General features: G+C 39.1%; 1 protein-coding gene across 1 annotated transcript in view; it reads right to left on the reverse strand.

The window, feature by feature from the left end:
- STK39 (serine/threonine kinase 39) overlaps nucleotides 1-19,339 on the reverse strand; it is a 295,351-nt gene that overhangs the window by 105,087 nt on the left and 170,925 nt on the right. The window contains exons 11-14 of the mRNA XM_023188118.2: nucleotides 17,114-17,236; nucleotides 16,988-17,017; nucleotides 7,620-7,682; nucleotides 5,806-5,876 (exon numbers count right to left, since the gene is read on the reverse strand). Of these exons, the coding sequence (XP_023043886.1) occupies nucleotides 5,806-5,876; nucleotides 7,620-7,682; nucleotides 16,988-17,017; nucleotides 17,114-17,236 (287 nt within the window). The remainder of the gene's footprint in view (nucleotides 1-5,805; nucleotides 5,877-7,619; nucleotides 7,683-16,987; nucleotides 17,018-17,113; nucleotides 17,237-19,339) is intronic.

Raw genomic sequence — 19,339 nt, forward strand, 5'->3', positions numbered from 1 at the left:
CTAAAACCTCCATCACCTTCTTTTCCTTCCTCACTCTCAACTAATGACATTCCCTGTTTTACTGAGAAAATAGAAACAGAAGACTTCCATGCAAGGTACAGTGTCCTTGCACCTCTACCTGCCTCCCCTGCCTGCCTTCCCCTGATGGTAGCAGCACCATCTATGAGGTGACCTCTCCTTTCTCCTATCTAACAGATGTCTAAAATGAGGATCATCCCTGTTCACTCATTTGAGAACATCAGTCTGGCACTGTCCCCTCCCTCATTCAATTTTTCCTTCTCTATTGAAGCTTTCCCATTCACCGGTAAACATGCTTTTTTAAAAAAAATCCTTTACCCAACATTCTCATTGAGCTATCACTCCACAGTTTTGATCCCTTGTGTTGGGAATTTCTCCCAAGAGTTATCTGTACTAACAAGTTATCTATTCTTGTTATCTCCTGTTCTCTCCTGCCAGTCTCTTGAACCGAGTTGGACCAGGCTTTTGTCCCCATCACTCCACTGAAAACATTCTTGCCAAGGTCAAGCATGTGCTTCATTTTGCAAATATGCTTGATCTATTGACAGCATTTGATGCAGCTTTTCACTCCTCCTTTCTTCAAACACTTCCTCTATTTGTTTTTTAGCAACTTCACTCTCTCTTCTACCTCATCAGCCTCTCCTTCTCAATCAGTGGATGCTTATCTATGCAACACCTGTGACAGTACCAGCCCACTTCTCTTCTCTACTTTCACTTACTCCCTAGATGATTCCACTCATTTCATAACTTTAAATGCCATGGGCATCAACTGTTCCCAAATTTACACCTCTAGCTCAGACATCTTTGAAATCTTGTATCCAAATCCCTACCTGATACATTCTCACAGACAACACAAGCTTAACATATGCAAAACTGAGTTCTTTATTCCATCCCAACCTGCAACTCAAACTCTCTTTTCCATCTCAGAAAATAGTAACTCCATTCCTCCATACTTTCAGGCCAAAACCTTGAGTAATCAAGTTCTTTCTCCCAAACCCGGAATTCAATAACTGCTTACCACTTCCATTAGTACTCACTCTGGTCCAAGTCACATCATCTTCACTATGTCATGGCAGTAGCCTGCCAAGTGACTCTCACAGCCATCTCATAAGCTCTCTATATGGTCTGTTCTCTACAGATCAATTGCAGTTCTCTGTTTAAAATTTTATTCAGATCATATCACTCTTCTGCTCAAAGGCCTCCTGGTTTTCTGCTCTCTAACAGTAAAACCCAAAGTCTTCACCACAGGCTACGCAGCCCTACGTGATTTGGCCCCTGCTAACTCTCTATGCCCATGACCTTGGCTCTGCCTGCACTGGTTTCCTGGCTGCTTTTCTAATTGCTTATAACATGCTTCCTGCTTCAAATATTTGCAAGTGCTGTTTGCTTGGCCTCGTGGCTTGTTTCCTCACCTCCAATAGGGGTCTGTCTGTTCAAATATTACTTAATTTGGAGAGGCCTTCTGTGGTAGACAGAATTCTAAGATGACCCCAATAAACCCATTCCCTAGTGAACCTGCCCTGCATCATCCTCTCCCCTTGAGTATGAACAGGACCTGTAACTATGATGGGATGTCACTCCTGCGATTAAGTTATGTCGCATGGCAAAGGTGAAGATGTAATTAAAGTTCCAGATCAGTTGATTCTGAGTTCATCAAAAGAGAGATTATCCTAAGTGAGGCCTGCTTAATCAGGTAAAAATCCTTGAACAGAAAGACTGAGGCCTTGGGGGTGAGGGTGGAGTAGGGGAGATGGTCCACAGCTGCTCCTGAAAGGGCAACAGTCATGTTGTAAACTGTTCGTGGCCTATAGGAGCTCAGGGTCTCAATCCACAACTGCAAGGAGCTAAATTCTGCCAGCAGCCCAGAAAGGCTTGGGAGAGGACCATGAGCTCCGAAGTGCATGCCTTAATTTCAGCCTGTGAGACACTGAGCAGACTACCCCGCTCAACTGTACCCGGACTTCCAACCTACAGAAACTGAGATAATAAATGGGTGCTGTTCTAAGTTGCTAAGTTTGTGGTAGCTTTTCACACAGCAATAGAAATCTAATATACCTTCTATAATATAGAATATACCATCCCCCTTACTTTCTATCCTCCTGACATACATTTTCCTTCAGACGACTTGGTATATCATACTTGCAATTTGAATACTTGAATTTTTCCTCTCCCTGGCTCTAGAAAGTAAGCTCCTTTAGGGGAAGAAGTATGCCTTTTCTTTTTTCTACTGATACATTACAGCACCTGGAACAATGCCATGCACATAGTAAGTGCTCAATAAATATTTATAGAACGAATGAATGTATTTACCGTTTTCATTTACTTTAGAACACAGTGATCTCAAAAAAGTTTAATACTGTTTAACTTACAACTTCCAAAGGCTATTTCTCAAACTGAAGTACAAGGACATCCCCCTGCTTTCTACCCCACTCCAACAATTTCTGAGAGATTCATGAGTTCACAAATATGAAAAGTAACAGTTTAAATAACTAGCTTGTAAATATTTAGTGAAAAAAAAAGTATACCAACTGCTATGTACCGACTCGTGGCCCACCCTGAAAAAAAATTCATATGCTGAAGTCCCAACCCTCCATGTGATGGTATTTAGAGATGGAGCCTTTGGGGGGTAATTATGTTTAGGTGAGCTCATAAGGGTGGGACCCAAGAGACATCAGAGAGCTTGCCCTCACTCCCTCTCCACCGTGTGAGGACTCAGTAAGCAGACAGACAGCTGCAAGCCAAGAAGACAGCCCTCACCAGCACAGCCATGCTGACATCCTGATCTCCACAACTATGAGAAAATACATTTCTGTTGTTTCAGCCACCTAGTCTATGGTATTTTTTTTACGGCAACCTAAGTAGACAAACGTACCAACAATTAGGTATCAACAAGTGTTCACTGAAAATAAGTCATACTAAAATACATTTCTATTATTAGAAAGTGTTTCCACGTCATTAGATTCAGGAAAATGTCATTGATGTGGTATGTGTTAACTTCAGCAACATATATAATAGATCCCTTTATGATATCCATCTGAATAATTGGGTTAGATGTCCGCTAAAAGGCACTGCATTTGTTGCTGGTTGAACAACTGTACCAAAGAACACTAGTTCATTATTGAAAGTCACTCCAACAGTGAGTGGTTTCTAACAGATGTCAGGAGACTCTTCTCCCTCAAACTTCTAAACACCTTAATCAATGTTTCGGATAAAGATTAAAATGCAGGTTAATCAGATTGGCAATGGACATATATCTAAACACTGGAATATGACACATTGATGACCATGACTGACGTATACAGTGGACAAGAAATGAATCAAAACTATCAGGTTGATTATTAGTAACAAACGATAAGTTGTATCTAGAGTTGCAGTTCAGAATTAGGCTTGTAGCCCTTTAAAAAAAAATCAGCTCTTTTGCTTGGCTGCTGAGTCATGCTGAACATGTCACCAATGTGCATGGACATTTCAAAAGGCAATGAAAACTCGGGCTGAGAAATATAAAGTGTGGATTACAAAAAAAAACAACACATGTTCTTAATACTGTATTCCAGCCTGCTCAGACCACATCTGGAATCCTGTATTTAAATATGGGCACTACATACAAAAGGAACACAAAATAGCCACATAAAAAGAGTTATGAGGTCAAATAGGTTTTAGATTAAAGAAAGTTCAACGAATTCCCTTCTTGTAGAACTTCTTAAAATATTTAATATGTTAATATTGGTTGTGATTTCCAAAAAAAAGTGTATGTGCATGTGTGTGCACGTGCACAGACTGATGAATAGTGTGCATTGTTTTTTAACTTATTTGAACATAGAACCCTTTCTTGCTGGAGCATCATGTAGGACTAGTGATCTAAGCCACAAACTTATGAAAACAACCTACACCCACAAGAGAAAATATAAGAAAGGCAGATGCAGACTAAATATTAATAAAGGTGAGCAACTAGGATTGCAAGAGCAATATACAAACTGTATCATAAGAAAAAGGCTAAAGATTCTTACAGTATTTTGTCTAAGAAAAGAGAAGAACATTCCTTGCAAAGCTACAAATGGCTCTCAGAAAAATAAAATACATTTGTCTTATATTGCTCTAGTACCCAGGACGAAATAATATCTAAAGTTAAGGCTCAGTGGTACATGTTTTAACACATTTTCCAGGAGACTTTTATCCCGGCAGTCTGATATTTGCATTAAAGGGGAGAATTACAGCCCACAGGAGCCCAGAACAGAAAAGTCAGTTTAATCTTCAGAAGTAGGAAGAACCATCCAACACTTAAGGCTTTTGTTAGTATTAAAGGGGCCATGATGGAGAAAATATGAGTTTTAGTATGCACAGAAGCTAGGTAAACATCCAGCAGGGACACCAAAAAAAAGATTCCTGCATATATAAAGTAGGCAACTGGACTGTTGGATTCTAAAGGTCACTTCCAACACTGCATGCTCAGTGTGCTAGCCTAAAACCTCAGTAGTCTTGCTCACCATTACACCTCAATGACAAACATGAGCCTGGCACAGAGCTCCTGGCACAGTGGGCTCCTCGTAAATATGGGCTGAATTAATGAATAACTGAACAAGTAAAATATAAATGAAAGTACTTCGTTCAAAAGACAAAAAGGAAATGGGCTATCTCATTCTTTAGTGACTGCTAAATTCATGAACTGTGAATAATAATCAAGGCTACTGTCAAATATAAGGACAACAGCCTTGTAATAATTTCACTTCTTGACTGGGAAATTAACTCTGAATTGAATCACACCAAGGGTTACTGTGAGGTTCCCTTGACAAATATGTGAAAAATGCAGACTATAAATGACCATCAGAAGTGGGGGTGATTATGGTGCCAACGGTCTACTTAGATGGACTATGATAACTCAGAGGGGTGGAAACTAACCTTGAGGATGAACCCACTTTTTGTAGCTACAACTCTGAAAATCCGTAGTGGCCAGAAACGAACCTTGATGATGAACCCGCTTTTTGTAGCTACAACTCTGAAAATGCCTAGTATATGCACGTGCTTTATTTGTTTAATGGTCAGAAGAACATACGTATAACTTCTTTTAAAACATCTTCAAAGATGTGACAGTATTCTGATGGAACTGGTAAACTAAGCTGTTTATAATTCAGTTTAAACAGTTCTGTCTTGAGATATCAAAATCTTAGCAACGAATATCACAAAGAAGAACCTTTTAAAAATAAAAAAATAAAAAAAAAATCCTTAAAACGGAAAACGCTTTCATTCACTCGACTGCAGACAAAGACCGTACTGTCAGGCACCATATTTGTATTCATTTCCTAGAAGACTGAGATTTCTTTCAAAATATATCTGTCATTTTTGCACAGTGGTTGATCAAACTTGCCACTGAAAAATGTTCTGAACAGGCAACCTGTAGTACAAGCATGGTTTATTTCTGTCAGAGACCGACTGCTGAAGTGTGAAAGAAACTCATTAAAAATCTCTTACTGTGATCTTACATTGTAAAAAAAAAAAGAAAAAGAAAAAAAAAAAAAAACCTAAGAAAGAAAAGGCAAGGAAAAAAAACATAATGAAAGGTACACTGAGCCTGCAGACACACTCATACGGTGCTTTTCTTTCTTACTCTTCTTTAACAAGCAATTAGAAGAGCACAATTAGCCCTGGGAATACAGCATACACTCATGGTTCAGGGAAATCAAATAAGCTAACGATTTTATTTTATGCTAATATTATGAAAAGTTAACGAAGGACATTTAAAAAATTGTACTATGGGAAAAACAATGCAGAATAAACAATAGCATTATTTACCTTAATCTCAAAACGAGGTTCACGGCGCAAGAAGCAGCTTCTCTGTAGTCTTCATTAGCATTGGGTGGACTCTTTAAAAGGAAAACAGCCAACAGCGTTATAAACTGCATCAGGAAAGGAATGAATAAAATCACAATATCGCTCGATTCATAGAGCCACTTCTTTCTGGAAATTTCAAAACTAGATCTTTACACACGCAGGCCTTGTTTGACATCGTAACACCTCCATGTAAAGGTTGTAAATGGTGCCTAATTCCCATCACAATTGTGGATATGAATGTTTCCTACAGAAAGTTTCAGTCATAGGAATGGCATCATGAACAACTTGTATAAGCTGTGTTAAATCCAGCTACCTAAAACGGCACCTCACAAGCCACGCCATGGACTGTTACCATTGAAACTTGGGGACCACGAAGGCTGGGCACCTTAAACCCTGCAATACAGAGGAAGGAGGGGCCCAGAAGATTCAGCCACTGTTTATCTTTCCTGCCTTTCTCACCTAGAACCCATTTTCTTGAATATTGATTCTTAACCATGAATGTCTCCAATACACAGCCTCTCCCTGTTCTCAGGGAATCCCGGGACATGAGTAGACCTTATTGTTGGAGTAGAAAAAATAAGGCATTTCAGGTCAAGACTTGGCTCTACCACTGACCTGAAATGCAACCATGAGCAAGCCATTCTCTGAATACTGCCTGCCGTAAAAGGCTGCAGGGAGAATAAAATGATATATATGAAAGTGAGTCATAAAACGCTCTACAGTACTAGTTATCCTAATCCCTGTTCCTGTTTCCTTTACTCTCTTTGCCCTCTGATCCATTATTATTCTTAACTTGCCTTTTATCATTCAACCAATCCCTACAGTTTATCTCAAAGTCTCTTACTGAGTTGCCTGATACAGTGCAAAGACCTAAACCAAATCCTGACTTGGCCTCTAACCAGTGGTGTGACTGTGGGGGAGCCACTTCACCTCTACAAGTCTTCACTCCCTCAGCTATAAAATAAGGGCCCAGCATTAGCCATCTGACCTCAAACAGGCTTCCTGAAGCCAACAAAATCACTCTAATTATCTCCCCAACATATGGTTAATTTTATAAAACACAGACCAAGTAAAACAGAAATGAATTTAAATTGAATATGCAGAGTCTGAAAGAAAGAAAATTATGATCCTGACAGTGGTGATGCTTTATAGTACAACCACGTTGAGAACAAAAGGGCTTGCCTGTTAATTACACAGCAGACCCAGAATGCAGGCCTGTGCTCTGGTTCTCTGCCCCTAGGTCTTTCCCTGGATTGCTTAGCATCCCTCATCACCTCCCACCATGACTCACAGCACACGTCTTCTGTCCCATAACTTTAATAAATATGCATTATAAATGCATGTCACAGTTACTGGACTATTATTTTTACAAGGCAAGTTGTAGAGATGAATTGGCCCATAAAATTCAATGATAACAGAATTACGAAAACAGGTTACAGAAATCCAACCAGGAGCAAAAAAGAAAAGTATCAATTAACCACAATGTTCTGTGGCTGGAATATAACAGAATGGTGTCATTTTCTTTCCTTTTCTCCTCTTCCACAGTACCAGCAATTTGAGGAGCAGTCTAGTAATCAATTCTCACTCCTGAGCCTATCATTTAAAGGCTGGAGGTCCCACAAAGCATGGTCAATAGAAACCTATTTAAAAAGACAGCTTATAAGCCCTTGATTTGGAGGCACTACCTTGAAATTGTCTATCTTTCTAAAATGTCGGTTTTTTAAAAGATCTGTCTACAAAGCATCTCAAATGGAATGACTGGCAGAGAAACATACCTGAGAGTCGTGCACAGAGAGGGACTGTATTTGTTCGGGGATGGTGCTGGCGTTCACTGCAATCTGTTATGAGAGCCATTGTTACAGCATTCAAGAAAGCCAAAAGGAGACACAGTGAGTGTGGATACATTAAGTCCCAATTATCATAACCAGTAATTTCCAAACGATCATAAAGCAATATTTACCAAAGTATGGCTCTTTGACTACCTGTGTTGGAATCACCTAGGACAAGTGTTAAAGACCCCTAGGCCCCTCCCGGCCTATGACTCAGAATTCCACAGAGATGGAAGAGAATCTGTGTCTTTACCAAGTTCCCCAAACAACCCTCATTATACTGTTAAAGAACCACTAAGCTAAAGTGAAAAACATCAATTATTTGATATTTTAAACTTGATAACCAAAAGATGTCACAGGATAATTTTTTCTCATTGCACAATTTCATCTAAGGTTAACAGACCCTCAATGAAAGAATGTTAGGGTTAATAAAATCTACCCCTTTAATTGTAACTAGGAGCAATTATTCACTGTATTTCAAAAATACATAAGGATAGTTGCATTTTTAAAAGACATTTACCCAAGAGAAATGCTGAAGTGATTGATAGGTTATACTCTTCTCTCAAAGTTAGAAACCCAACTCTAAGGTTACACCCAAATTATTTTTGCCTGGAGCTCTACTTTTGGGAACTCTGCCCTCGAGCAAAACTTGACAGACAAAAAAAAAAAAAAAGAAAAAACTCAAAGAGAAACAGCAATGAAAATGAACAAAAAGGATCTCCCATTTCTAAACTTACTATCAATTCTAAATCAGAAATCATCAAAAATTATTTGTGGGAAGAGCTTTCTAAAGTTTAAGAGCATAAAATTCTTACTCTCCATGCTTCTTCCAAAATAACTATGGTGGTAGTGAAGTAATAGGGAGAAGTATATTGATGTCTGCAATTTACTTTGAAATGCATCAAAAAGTTAAGATGGACTGAAGGATGAATAGATGGATATACATGTGACAGAGCAAGTACAGTAATGATGATAACTAGATTATAGGTATATGGGGTTCACTATACAATGTTTCAATGTTGCTATATTTATTTTTACAATAAGATGTTAGGGGAAAATGACTATGTTAGAAGAACAAACAACCTGTATTCATTAACCAGCCAGAGGATCTGGGCCTACTTCAAATGATTTCTTGTAAAGAATCTTTCAGGGTGATTCCACAATCTTAACTTAAATTTGTGGTACAACCAAAGGCCACATCAGTACTTATAAACAGCACTGTGACTTCCTTTAGTCAAAGAACTACTGTAACCTGAAAAACCTTAGTGGCATTTACTAAGAGGTAAAAACTTCTCCTTCCCCTGGGGAGACCCAACTTCTGCCCTGCACAATAATCAGGATGGAGGGCTAATCAACTAAGTTGGGGGGCTGGAACCCCACACACACTCTGCAACCTCACTGTGTAGGTGTAACCCTGAATACAATGAGGGGACCAGCCTCCACTCTGATGTACAAGCAATATGGTAATTCCTCAGAAAATGTGCAGGGATGTACAGGAGAGCTGGACAGGGAGGTAATATAGTTTGGATATTTGTTCCCACCCAAATCTCATGTTGAAATGTAATCCTCAGCTGGGCGTGGTGGCTCATGCCTCTAATCCCAGCACTTTGAGAGGCTGAGATGGGTGGATCACTTGAGGCCAAGAGTTCGAGGCTAGCCTGGGCAACATGGCAAAACCCCTTCTCTACTAAATATACAAAAATTAGCCAGGTGTGGTGCTTTGCGCCTGTAGTCCCAGCTACTTGAGAGGCTGAGGCACGACAATCACTGGAACCCAGGAGGCAGAGATTGCAGTGAGCTGTGATTGCGCCACTGCACTCTAGCCTGAGTGACAAAGTGAGACTCTGTCTCAAAAACAAAGAAAAAAAAGAATGTCATCTTCAATGTTGGAGGTGCGGCCTGATGGCAGGTGTTTGGATCATGGAGGTGGACCCCTCATGAATAGCTTGGGCCATTCCCTTGGTGACAAGTGAGTTCTCACTCTGAGTTCACATGAGATTTGGTCATTTAAAAGTGTATGGCACCTCCTCCCCACTCTCTATGTTGCTCCTGCTTTCACCAAATTATGTGCCTGTTCTCACTTCGCCTTCCGCCATGAGCAAAAGCTCCCTGAGGCTTTCCCAGAGGCTAAGCAGATGCCAGCATCAATGCTTATACAGCCTGCAGAACCGTGAGTCAATTAAATCTTTTCTTTCTAAATAATCCACTCCCAGGTAGCAATGCAAGGATGGCCTAATACAGGAAGCCTCTGTACAAAACACCTTCCTTGACAACAAACTGTATTCCTCCAAATGTCACTACTACAGATCCATTCTTTGGGATTAGGGCACGGTCTTTTGGGTATACTCTTCTAAGTGTAAAAACTTGTAAGAAAGCTAACACATTAAGCAGCTGTCAACTTATCAGGGTTTTTCTTTTCCTTTTAAACAATTTGCTATAGGATGGACATTTGAGAGAATGAGTGTTTTGATGGGAAGGTGTATTAGTCCGCTTTCATATTGCTATGAATAAATACCCGAGACTGGGTAATTTATAAAGAAAAAGCAGGTTAACGGACTCGCAGGTCCATGTGGCTGGGAAGGCCTCACAATCACGGCAGAAGGTGCAGGACGAACAAAGGCACATCTTACATGGTAGTAGGCAAGAGAGTGTGTGCAGGAGAACTACCCTTTATAAAGCCATCAGATCTCATGAGACTTATACACCATCACGAGAAAAGCATGGGAAAACCCACCGCCATGATTCAATTACCTCTCACTGGGTCCCTCCCATGACATGTAGGGATTATGAAAGTTACAATTCAAGATGAGATTTGGGTGGGGACACAGTCAAACCATATCAGAGGAGGAGGCAAAAACAATGAATTAATGTTGAACACCACCATGGCAATAGACTTTGATGGGGATTTAGAACAGGATAAGAAAGGAAAAGATCTCACGATGGAGACAAGAAAGAGACAACATCTGCTTTCCAATTTTTCATAGAGCTCTGCCTAACGAACTCCTTTTCTGCTTTTGCAAATATTATAGCTAAATGCAATGTGCTATCCTGGATAGGATCCTGGCAAAAACAAGGGGCATTAGTAGGCAAACTAGTGACATTGGAATAAATTCTGGGGCTTAGTTAACAGTCACATAGCAGCGCTGGTTTCTGAGTTGTAACAAATTTGTCAGGATTACATTAGAAATCAACAGTGGGGGAGACTGTGTTAAGAGTATATGGGAACTCTGCACTGTCTCGGCAATGTTTCTATAAACCGAAAATTATTCCAAAATCAAAAGTTCACTTTCAGATATACTGTAGATTTCCGGATTTCTGGTAACATATCTACCTTTCCTCATAACTAGTCAGAAGGGCAGTCACCTGCAACAACAACACCTTTTAGAAAGTGGTATCATGAAAATATCAGGTTAAAGCAGTCTGTGATGACTAAGGATAACCATAATAAAGGTGGAGGGAGAAATCAAATCTGTCTCTCCATCTCCATATGGATATAGAACAAACATGTTTGACAGCTTACGGGCATTTGGAAAACATGTTTTCATAGAAATAATACACACACACACACACACACACACATATATATATATATATATATATATTTTTTTTTTTTTTTTTTCTGAGACGGAGTTTCTTTCATTTGCCTAGGCTGGAATGCAGTGGCGTGTATCAGCTCACTGCAACCTCTGCCTCCTGGGTTCAAGGGATTCCCCTGCCTCAGCCTGCTGAGTAGCTAGGATTACAGGTACATGCCACTGTGCCTGGCTAATTTTTTGTATTTTTAGTAGAGACAGTGTTTCACCATGTTGGCCGGGCTGGTCTCGAACTCCTGGCCTCAGGTGATCCACCCACGTCAGACTCCAAGTGCTGGGATTACAGGCATGAACCACTGCACCTGGCCCATAAAAATAATTTTTAAAAGCTAACAGCAGTCTTAAATAAAATGTGACAATAGCAATAAGTAATATAAGGGAAAAATTAGTTTTCACATTGCATCTAATCTCTAATAAAATTAACTCAATTTAAATACCAAATGTATTTTCTCCTTAGAGCAAACTCCCAGAGTTAGGAAACAGAAACATTTCCGTAATTAGCCAAGTCTAGATTCTTGATAGCAAAACTTTTCAATGTACCGTTTGTGAACCCTACTGGGCTTCAGCGAGAAACCTTTCCCACCTGCTTCATTACCCTTCATTAAATAAAGACAACTTTTCCAAGGGATTTCTGAAACATTGTCTTTTTTCTTATTTTTATTTTGGAAATTTCTGACAGACATTTAAAACAAATCTTCAGGAATTTTGAGCACACCAGCTTCCTGGATTCCAGTCTGGACTTCCAGATTCCGAGGGATTTGTGCAGTTTTCCTAGCCAGTCCTTGATCCTAGCTGTGAATCAGAATCCTGTGAATCAGAATCCAGCTTTTTAAAAACCAAGAGTTGCCTGGACATCACCCCAAATTACCAAATCAGAATCTGTGGGTTGAGTCTAGACATTGCATTTTTAAAGGTTTCCAGTCAGGGTTGTGAATTGTTCATTTTCATGTCACCTAACTGAGATGCTACTATAAAAAAGAATGCAACTTTAATGGAAGCCTTAGCAAATGCCCTCCTCAGTTAAATGAACCCAAATGAAACTACAAATTTAAAAATAAAGTCAATTTATTTCACTTTTTATGTGGAAAATTAGGATATAATGCAAAATTGACAAAAAGTCATAAAACATGTACTTATTATTTTTGACAAAAATATAATGGGATAACAGTTGAAAAGTTTTATATAAGCTAAGAAACACTACCTAAGGAAACTGTCCTTGCAAATACCACCCCTTCCCCTGACTCCCAAAGAGATGAAAAGTGTCCAGCTAGTGGGCTCCCTTTGCTTTTATGAAATCCCCACACTGCCTAACACAGTTCCATGTGGAAATCAGGCACAGATTAAACATCTGTTTAATTAATTAATGTTATTAATATTCACATTTTTATTAACCTTTAGTCTTCACTGGCTTCCATCAACCAAGTAGAATATGATGATAAACAAATGAAATGAGGATGAGCTATCTACTTACTATAAATTATTAAGTACTAGTGGGTGACTAATAGTTTGATATTTCTTTTTTTATTATTATTATATTTTAAGTTCTAGGGTACATGTGCATAACATGCAGGTTTGTTACATAGGTATACATGTGCTATGTTGGTTTGCTGCACCCATTAACTTGTCATTTACATTAGGTATATCTCCTAATGCTATCCCTCCCCCCTGCCCCCCACCCCATGACAGGCCCTGGTGTGTGATGTTCCCCACTCTGTGTCCAAGTGATCTCATTGTTAATTCCCACCTATGAGTGAGAACATGTGGTGTTTGGTTTTCTGTCCTTGCAATAGTTTGCTCAGAACGATGGTTTCCAGCCTCATCCATGTCCCTACAAAGGACACGAACTCATCCTTTTTAAATACTTTGATATTTCTAAAGTATCAGTATAAAGTGTTAGGAACACAGGGCCAATTTTTCAATGTGGATGGCTATGAATCTCAAGCCAGATCTGAATCCCAAGATAAGTAACGCAACTCTAACACCTTACAGATTATACTGGAAATTCTCTTGGACTTACGAGGATCTCCAAATATGGCCCAGGATAAGGTGGATCTTCTCAATGTCCCTCTGACAAACATCCCACTCTGGCCTTCTCAGTCTTCTCCGATTAATACTGTAATACTTGGACATTCTACCTCACACTTACTGGGAGGACAAACAGCCCCTCACTCATTAAGCATTCCTAAAATATCCCTAGTTTATTGTAGCACCTTACTCTGTCTAAACATGGTACTAACAAAGCTACTTTTCTGAACTTCACCTCAATCATATGTCTTCTGATCCCTCGGATCACTTCTGACCTACTCATAAATACTATATGCCTACTCATGCACCTGTTTACAAAAGAAACACAAACTTTCATGTTTTTCATTTTTTTCATAAAATACTATCTCAATCTTCTAGTGGCGTATAGTCAAAAAACAACTGAATTGCAATGTAATGACAAACACGAAAAAGCTTATTAAAATGTAAATACTCTGGCATTTAAATGTGTTATTTGGCACAGATAAGCATTTTCGCTCTCAAATATGTTGACAGGTGTAAGGGGCTCTGTCAGAAGCTGTATATATCGATTGGTACAGCTACTGATAGCAACTACACAAATTCAAAATCAGCAGACACAGAAACAAAGCAATCACAATCTAAGTACCTATGATTTACTTATCTATGTGCCCCCTGAAATACATACACAAAAAAGTTAAGGGAATGATGTTTGTAATAGCAGCCTAAGTGCTCACCAAGAAGGAAATGGTTAAATAAACAATTTTCATTCATCTAATACAATACTATGTGCCAGTAAATAAAAAAGAGGCAGATCGATAGTTCCTAAGGTGGAAAGATTGCCAAAACAATCAAGCAAGTTGCAAAAATATTTTCTAGTTTTTATAATTGCATTCATGTTTTTAAAATGACATTCTAGATTTTTTTAATGAACATATTAGTACGGAAAGAAACAGAAAAGGTCTGGAAGAAAACTCTGTTCAAACGGATGACTTCTGTGGAACGAAGTGAGTCACGGGTGAAAAAGGGAGCAGGATAAAAGTGGTCTTTCAGTTTTTATTCTATGTCATTCTCCTATGATTTTCAAATAATTATTCTTTGTCTCTTCTCAGTAAGGCCTATCCTGACCAAGTCATCTAAAATTATAACCTCCCACCACACTCCCTGAGGCCCCCATCCCATTGTTTCTTTCTATCACTCCTATTCCATTGTAACAAACCACATAATTTACTTTCTTATTAAGGCTATTATATAGTTTACCTACTCCCATAAGAATGTGAGCTCCACAAGGACAGGGATTTTGCTCTGTATTTCTCACTGATGTATCTCTTAAACCTACTAAGACAAGGCACATAGTAGGGACATAATACATATTTGCTGAGTATTTACATATTTAACACTTTTTAATTTCCTTTATAATAGATAAATACTTCATGCTTTGCTTACAGAAAGCAGTTTGGGGTAGTTGGCAAAGGGATACTTTCATTAAAAGCTGAAAGGACAAAGGAAGCATCACTATAGCATCTCTTAATACAGCTCAAGATAATCAAATGTCAAAGCTGTCAAAGGAACAGGTATCAAAAATCTAGCCGAGAAGCTGTACAATAACAGGTGGGGCTTGTTATTCCTAAAATTTGATGGAAGTGTTTACATGCAAACACATGTATCCTTTCAATGAAATAAGAGGTCTATTCAATGCTTCTTTAATTATAAGTCAATACATTAACAGACATATGGCGCTGAGAAATCAAATGAGTCTAGATGCAGTAAACCACCTATGACTTTCACATCCCACTTAAGAAGGTCAGAACTGATGCCTGAAGATCAACTCACAGCATGCTACATAGTCTTTCTCTTCCTGTCTGTGCAGAAAATATTCTCGCCAAAAAGATACTGCTATTCTCCAAATAACAAATCAGTTATCAGAGCAATTTCAACAAGCACGCAGTAAGAGATTATCTTAAATCCTTATGACCTGTACCCACCAGCCTTACTAGCAAGGCAGGATCCAATGGATATCGTCCAATGAAGATTTCTTGCAGTGAATAACAAATGCTTTGTGGGTCGACGATGCTACTTTAACCATGTTATTTTGTTCTATTTCTCAGCAGAACTGACACTTTTAGTAAGAGATACTCTTAGAAATAGCAGAAAAGCCTAGACTCTGTACCTTAGATAAAATGAGAGAAAGGAAGGAGAAGCACAGTTCATGATACATGGTTAAGATCATTCTGAAAACAGCACAACATCGGTGTAGCCAATGTGTTCCATGTGGGGCTCATCACCACTGCTCCTAACAAAGGGCGATGAGGTCTCTGATCAAAGCTTATATATATATATATATATATATATATACTTTTTCTAAAACAGCGTCGGGCTCTGTCACCCAGATTGGAGTGCAGTGGCACAATTTCAGCTCACTGCAACCTCTACCTCCCAGGTTCGAGCAATGCTCATAATCCCGAGTAGCTGGGATTACAGGAACCTGCCACCATGCCCAGCTAATTTTTGTATTTTTAGTAGAGACAGGGTTTCGCCATGTTAGCCATAGCCAGGCTGGTCTCGAATTCCTGACCTCACGTGATCCGCCCGACTCGGCCTCCCAAAGTGCTGGGATTACAGGACTGAGCCACCACACCTGGCCAAAGTTTATATTTTATGTATGAAATGGAGAGGTGAATTAAATGATAAACAGAGGAGAAAATAAAATCTGAAGGAGAGCTACCATGGGGAGGCAGGCAAGCTGGAAAATGCCTAGGAAAGGGCTATCCATATGGCATGAAAGATGGAGACAGAAGGGTGAGAGGAAAGAAAAGGAGAAGAAAGGGTGGCTTTCTTCTCCTATGGCTCTGCTGCCTTCTTCCTTACAAGACCCAGCTGGCTACTGCCACTTCAAATTCAATGATGAGAGGTACTACATTTAATCAAAAGGAAATGTCTGCTAATGAAAAAAAAATTGGGATGGATATCATTTGTAGCCCAAAGTTTTTTTGTTTTCTTAATGAGAATTTATTAAGGTATGCATTAATTACTAGGTCTGTAAAATATTTGGAGCTATTTAAATACACTCAAATTTCCTCTAGGAGAATTAGCAAGTTTTGTGAACTACAGTTATCACTAGTCATTAGGTATTAGGATAATTAATCAGATGGAGGAAGTAAATCAAATATGCTCTCTTAATCAAAAGATGACCAGGCCTCAAAGGGAAACTGTTAAAATTTTTTGAGTGCTCCTTAACCTACTAAGGTATCATTCAGAAGATTTAAAAACCAAGACCAACAGATTCAACCAAGAGTTTCTAACCATTTTAATATCTACTTCATCGCAAACAAAAAACATGGAAGACATTTTGCCTGTATGCTTACTATGTTTTCTAAAGGCAGTAATCCTAAGAGTTAAAATTAATTGATTACCTAGTCTGTGTCAAGGATTCCAGGGAGGGTTTTGTGTACGTGACTGCCAATCCTCATGGCAACTTTAGTATAAGTACTGGGATCATCCTCATCTGACAGATGAGGAAACAGGCTCAGAAAGCAAAGTAATTTGCCCGGATTTATTCAGCTCAAAGTCAGACAGAATCAAGAGCTGTAAAGTCCATGTGCCTTTCCTCTTTCTTTCTACTCTGTGACATTCTGAAGCATCTCCCCTAAATGGATCAGACTCTGATACCCCAAGAAAGAAATGAAATGGCAAAATAATAGACAAATAGCCACAGCTCACCTCTGGATTTTCTTCTTTTACTCTTCGTGACTGTAAAACAATTATGTGTCCATTAATATATATAACACACATGATCACAAAAATAAAATTTACACAGATGAGCTCATCGTCAACGATGTCATTTACCTTTTCCTGAGAAAAAGCTGCTTTCCCTTCTTCGCTCTTCTCATCCATCTCATCGTCACTCCACTCCCAGTCCCCGTCTTCGGTTTTATGAAGGTGACCGCTTGACCCAGGAACTCTTCTCACCTGAACCAAAACAAGCCCACACAATTCTTCACTAGTCGAATGTGAACCATTTCACTGGTGCTGCAACTTGGGTTATACAGCGTACACACCAACCTGAAAATAACCCAAGTGGCTGTGAATCCAGGGATAGCTAGAGGTCAGGATCCAAAAAGACTACACAGCCTCCGACTCCCAAACTCATCCTCTTTCCAAAAATGCTGTTTTTTTTTTTTTGAAATACATTACTATATACATGAAAAACAAAATATTTTGGAAGAACATTGTACACATACGCAATTAAGGATCAAGCTCATTTTTCACATTTACTTCAGTTAACACTGTATTAGTTGCCATATATAAAATGCCATATGGTAGGCTTCAAATCGCCTAAGGAAGTGCATGCAAGCAACGTCCTGCTGACTGAGCAAAGGCAGAGAAATCAAGAAGCCTAATGAAGCGTACTAGACTATGGGTATCGGTGATCTAAAAACCTAAGACAACAAAGCAAACACCCTTCTATTGCCACCTCACTCTCTTGCAGAAACTGACATTATGCTTATTTCCCCAGGATTCTGCTCAACCTATTTGAACAAAACAAAACAGCACCAGACCATTCTTAACACACTTTGTAGCACTTATGAGACTTGTGAGATTGCTAGGAACACAGCTTGATAATCAGCAGCCATGCTAGTGTCTAGATTATAATCAGTCTTCCCCATTATTTCAAATTGTTTTGAGCTAGGGTAGAGATGTAATCCACAGGGCAAGCTTTCCAAATGTCTTCGTGGTTGGAAAAGCAAAACTTTTAAAAGGACAGGATGACAGAGAATGAGCCTGTGAGACCAAAGTAATTTGCTTAAAAAACGTACTGAGATGTAATTAAACAAAGCACTGTAGCAGATGAACATGATGTGAACCTAACAGCCGTGGTCCAAGGATTCAGAGAAACTTCAAGTGGAAAGGGAGCTTCCAGACAATCTAGAGCAACCTCTTCATTTTACAGATGAGGAGATGAAGGCCCAGAACGTGACCCCAGATCACGCAGTAATGAAGGCAAAGCAAGGCAAGAAACAAAGCCTCAGACTCCCACTCAAATGTGACTCTCCTTATGCCACTGAATGATAACCACCAGCAAGAAGTTACCGAAAAATGTCCTTTGAAGACTGAAAGACTATGATGTGAAGAAAGCCTACTTTTTATTTTTTTATTTTTTATTTTTATTTTTTATTTATTTATTTATTTATTTTTTTTTTTAATTATACTTTAAGTTCTAGGGTACATGTGCATAACGTGCAGGTTTGTTACATATGTATATCTGTGCCATGTTGGTGTGCTGCACCCATCAACTCGTCAGCACCCATCAATTAATCATTTACATCAGGTATAACTCCCCAATGCAATCCCTCCCCACTCCCCCCTCCCCATGATAGGCCCCAGTGTGTGATGTTCCCCTTCCCGGTCCAAGTGATCTCATTGTTCAGTTCCCACCTATGAGTGAGAACATGCGGTGTTTGGTTTTCTCTTCTTGTGATAGTTTGCTAAGAATGATGGTTTCCAGCTGCATCCATGTCCCTACAAAGGACGCAAACTCATCCTTTTTTATGGCTGCATAGTATTCCATGGTGTATATGTGCCACATTTTCTTAATCCAGTCTGTCACAGATGGACATTTGGGTTGATTCCAAGTCTTTGCTATTGTGAATAGTGCCGCAATAAACATACGTGTGCATGTGTCTTTGTAGTAGAATAATTTATAATCCTTTGGGTATACTACTTTTTATAACAGACACTATTTAGTTGTATCACAGGAGCTTCAGTAAAACCAAGGGAAACAGCACAGAACTTAAATATAAATATTTAAGTTTAGTATACATGTCAGACCAATGTGAAGTCATAAAAAATGCATGCTAGGGGTTGGCTTTGATTTGAGGGCCTTACCATCTAGAACCTGTAAAAGTAATCCCGACCAGTTGGTCTAGAAGATTTGAGCTCCAACACATAGAGTCAGAAAGTGCAAAGTACTTTTTCGTACTTGCAAATAGTTATGCTATTTAAAAAAAACCAAACAAACTCTTTTTCCACCCCTCCAAAATTTTTTTTAACTGATTTATCTTTGAAATAGTA

The sequence above is a fragment of the Piliocolobus tephrosceles genome, chromosome 11 (assembly GCF_002776525.5).
Source record: "Piliocolobus tephrosceles isolate RC106 chromosome 11, ASM277652v3, whole genome shotgun sequence".
Lineage (NCBI taxonomy): Eukaryota > Metazoa > Chordata > Mammalia > Primates > Cercopithecidae > Piliocolobus > Piliocolobus tephrosceles.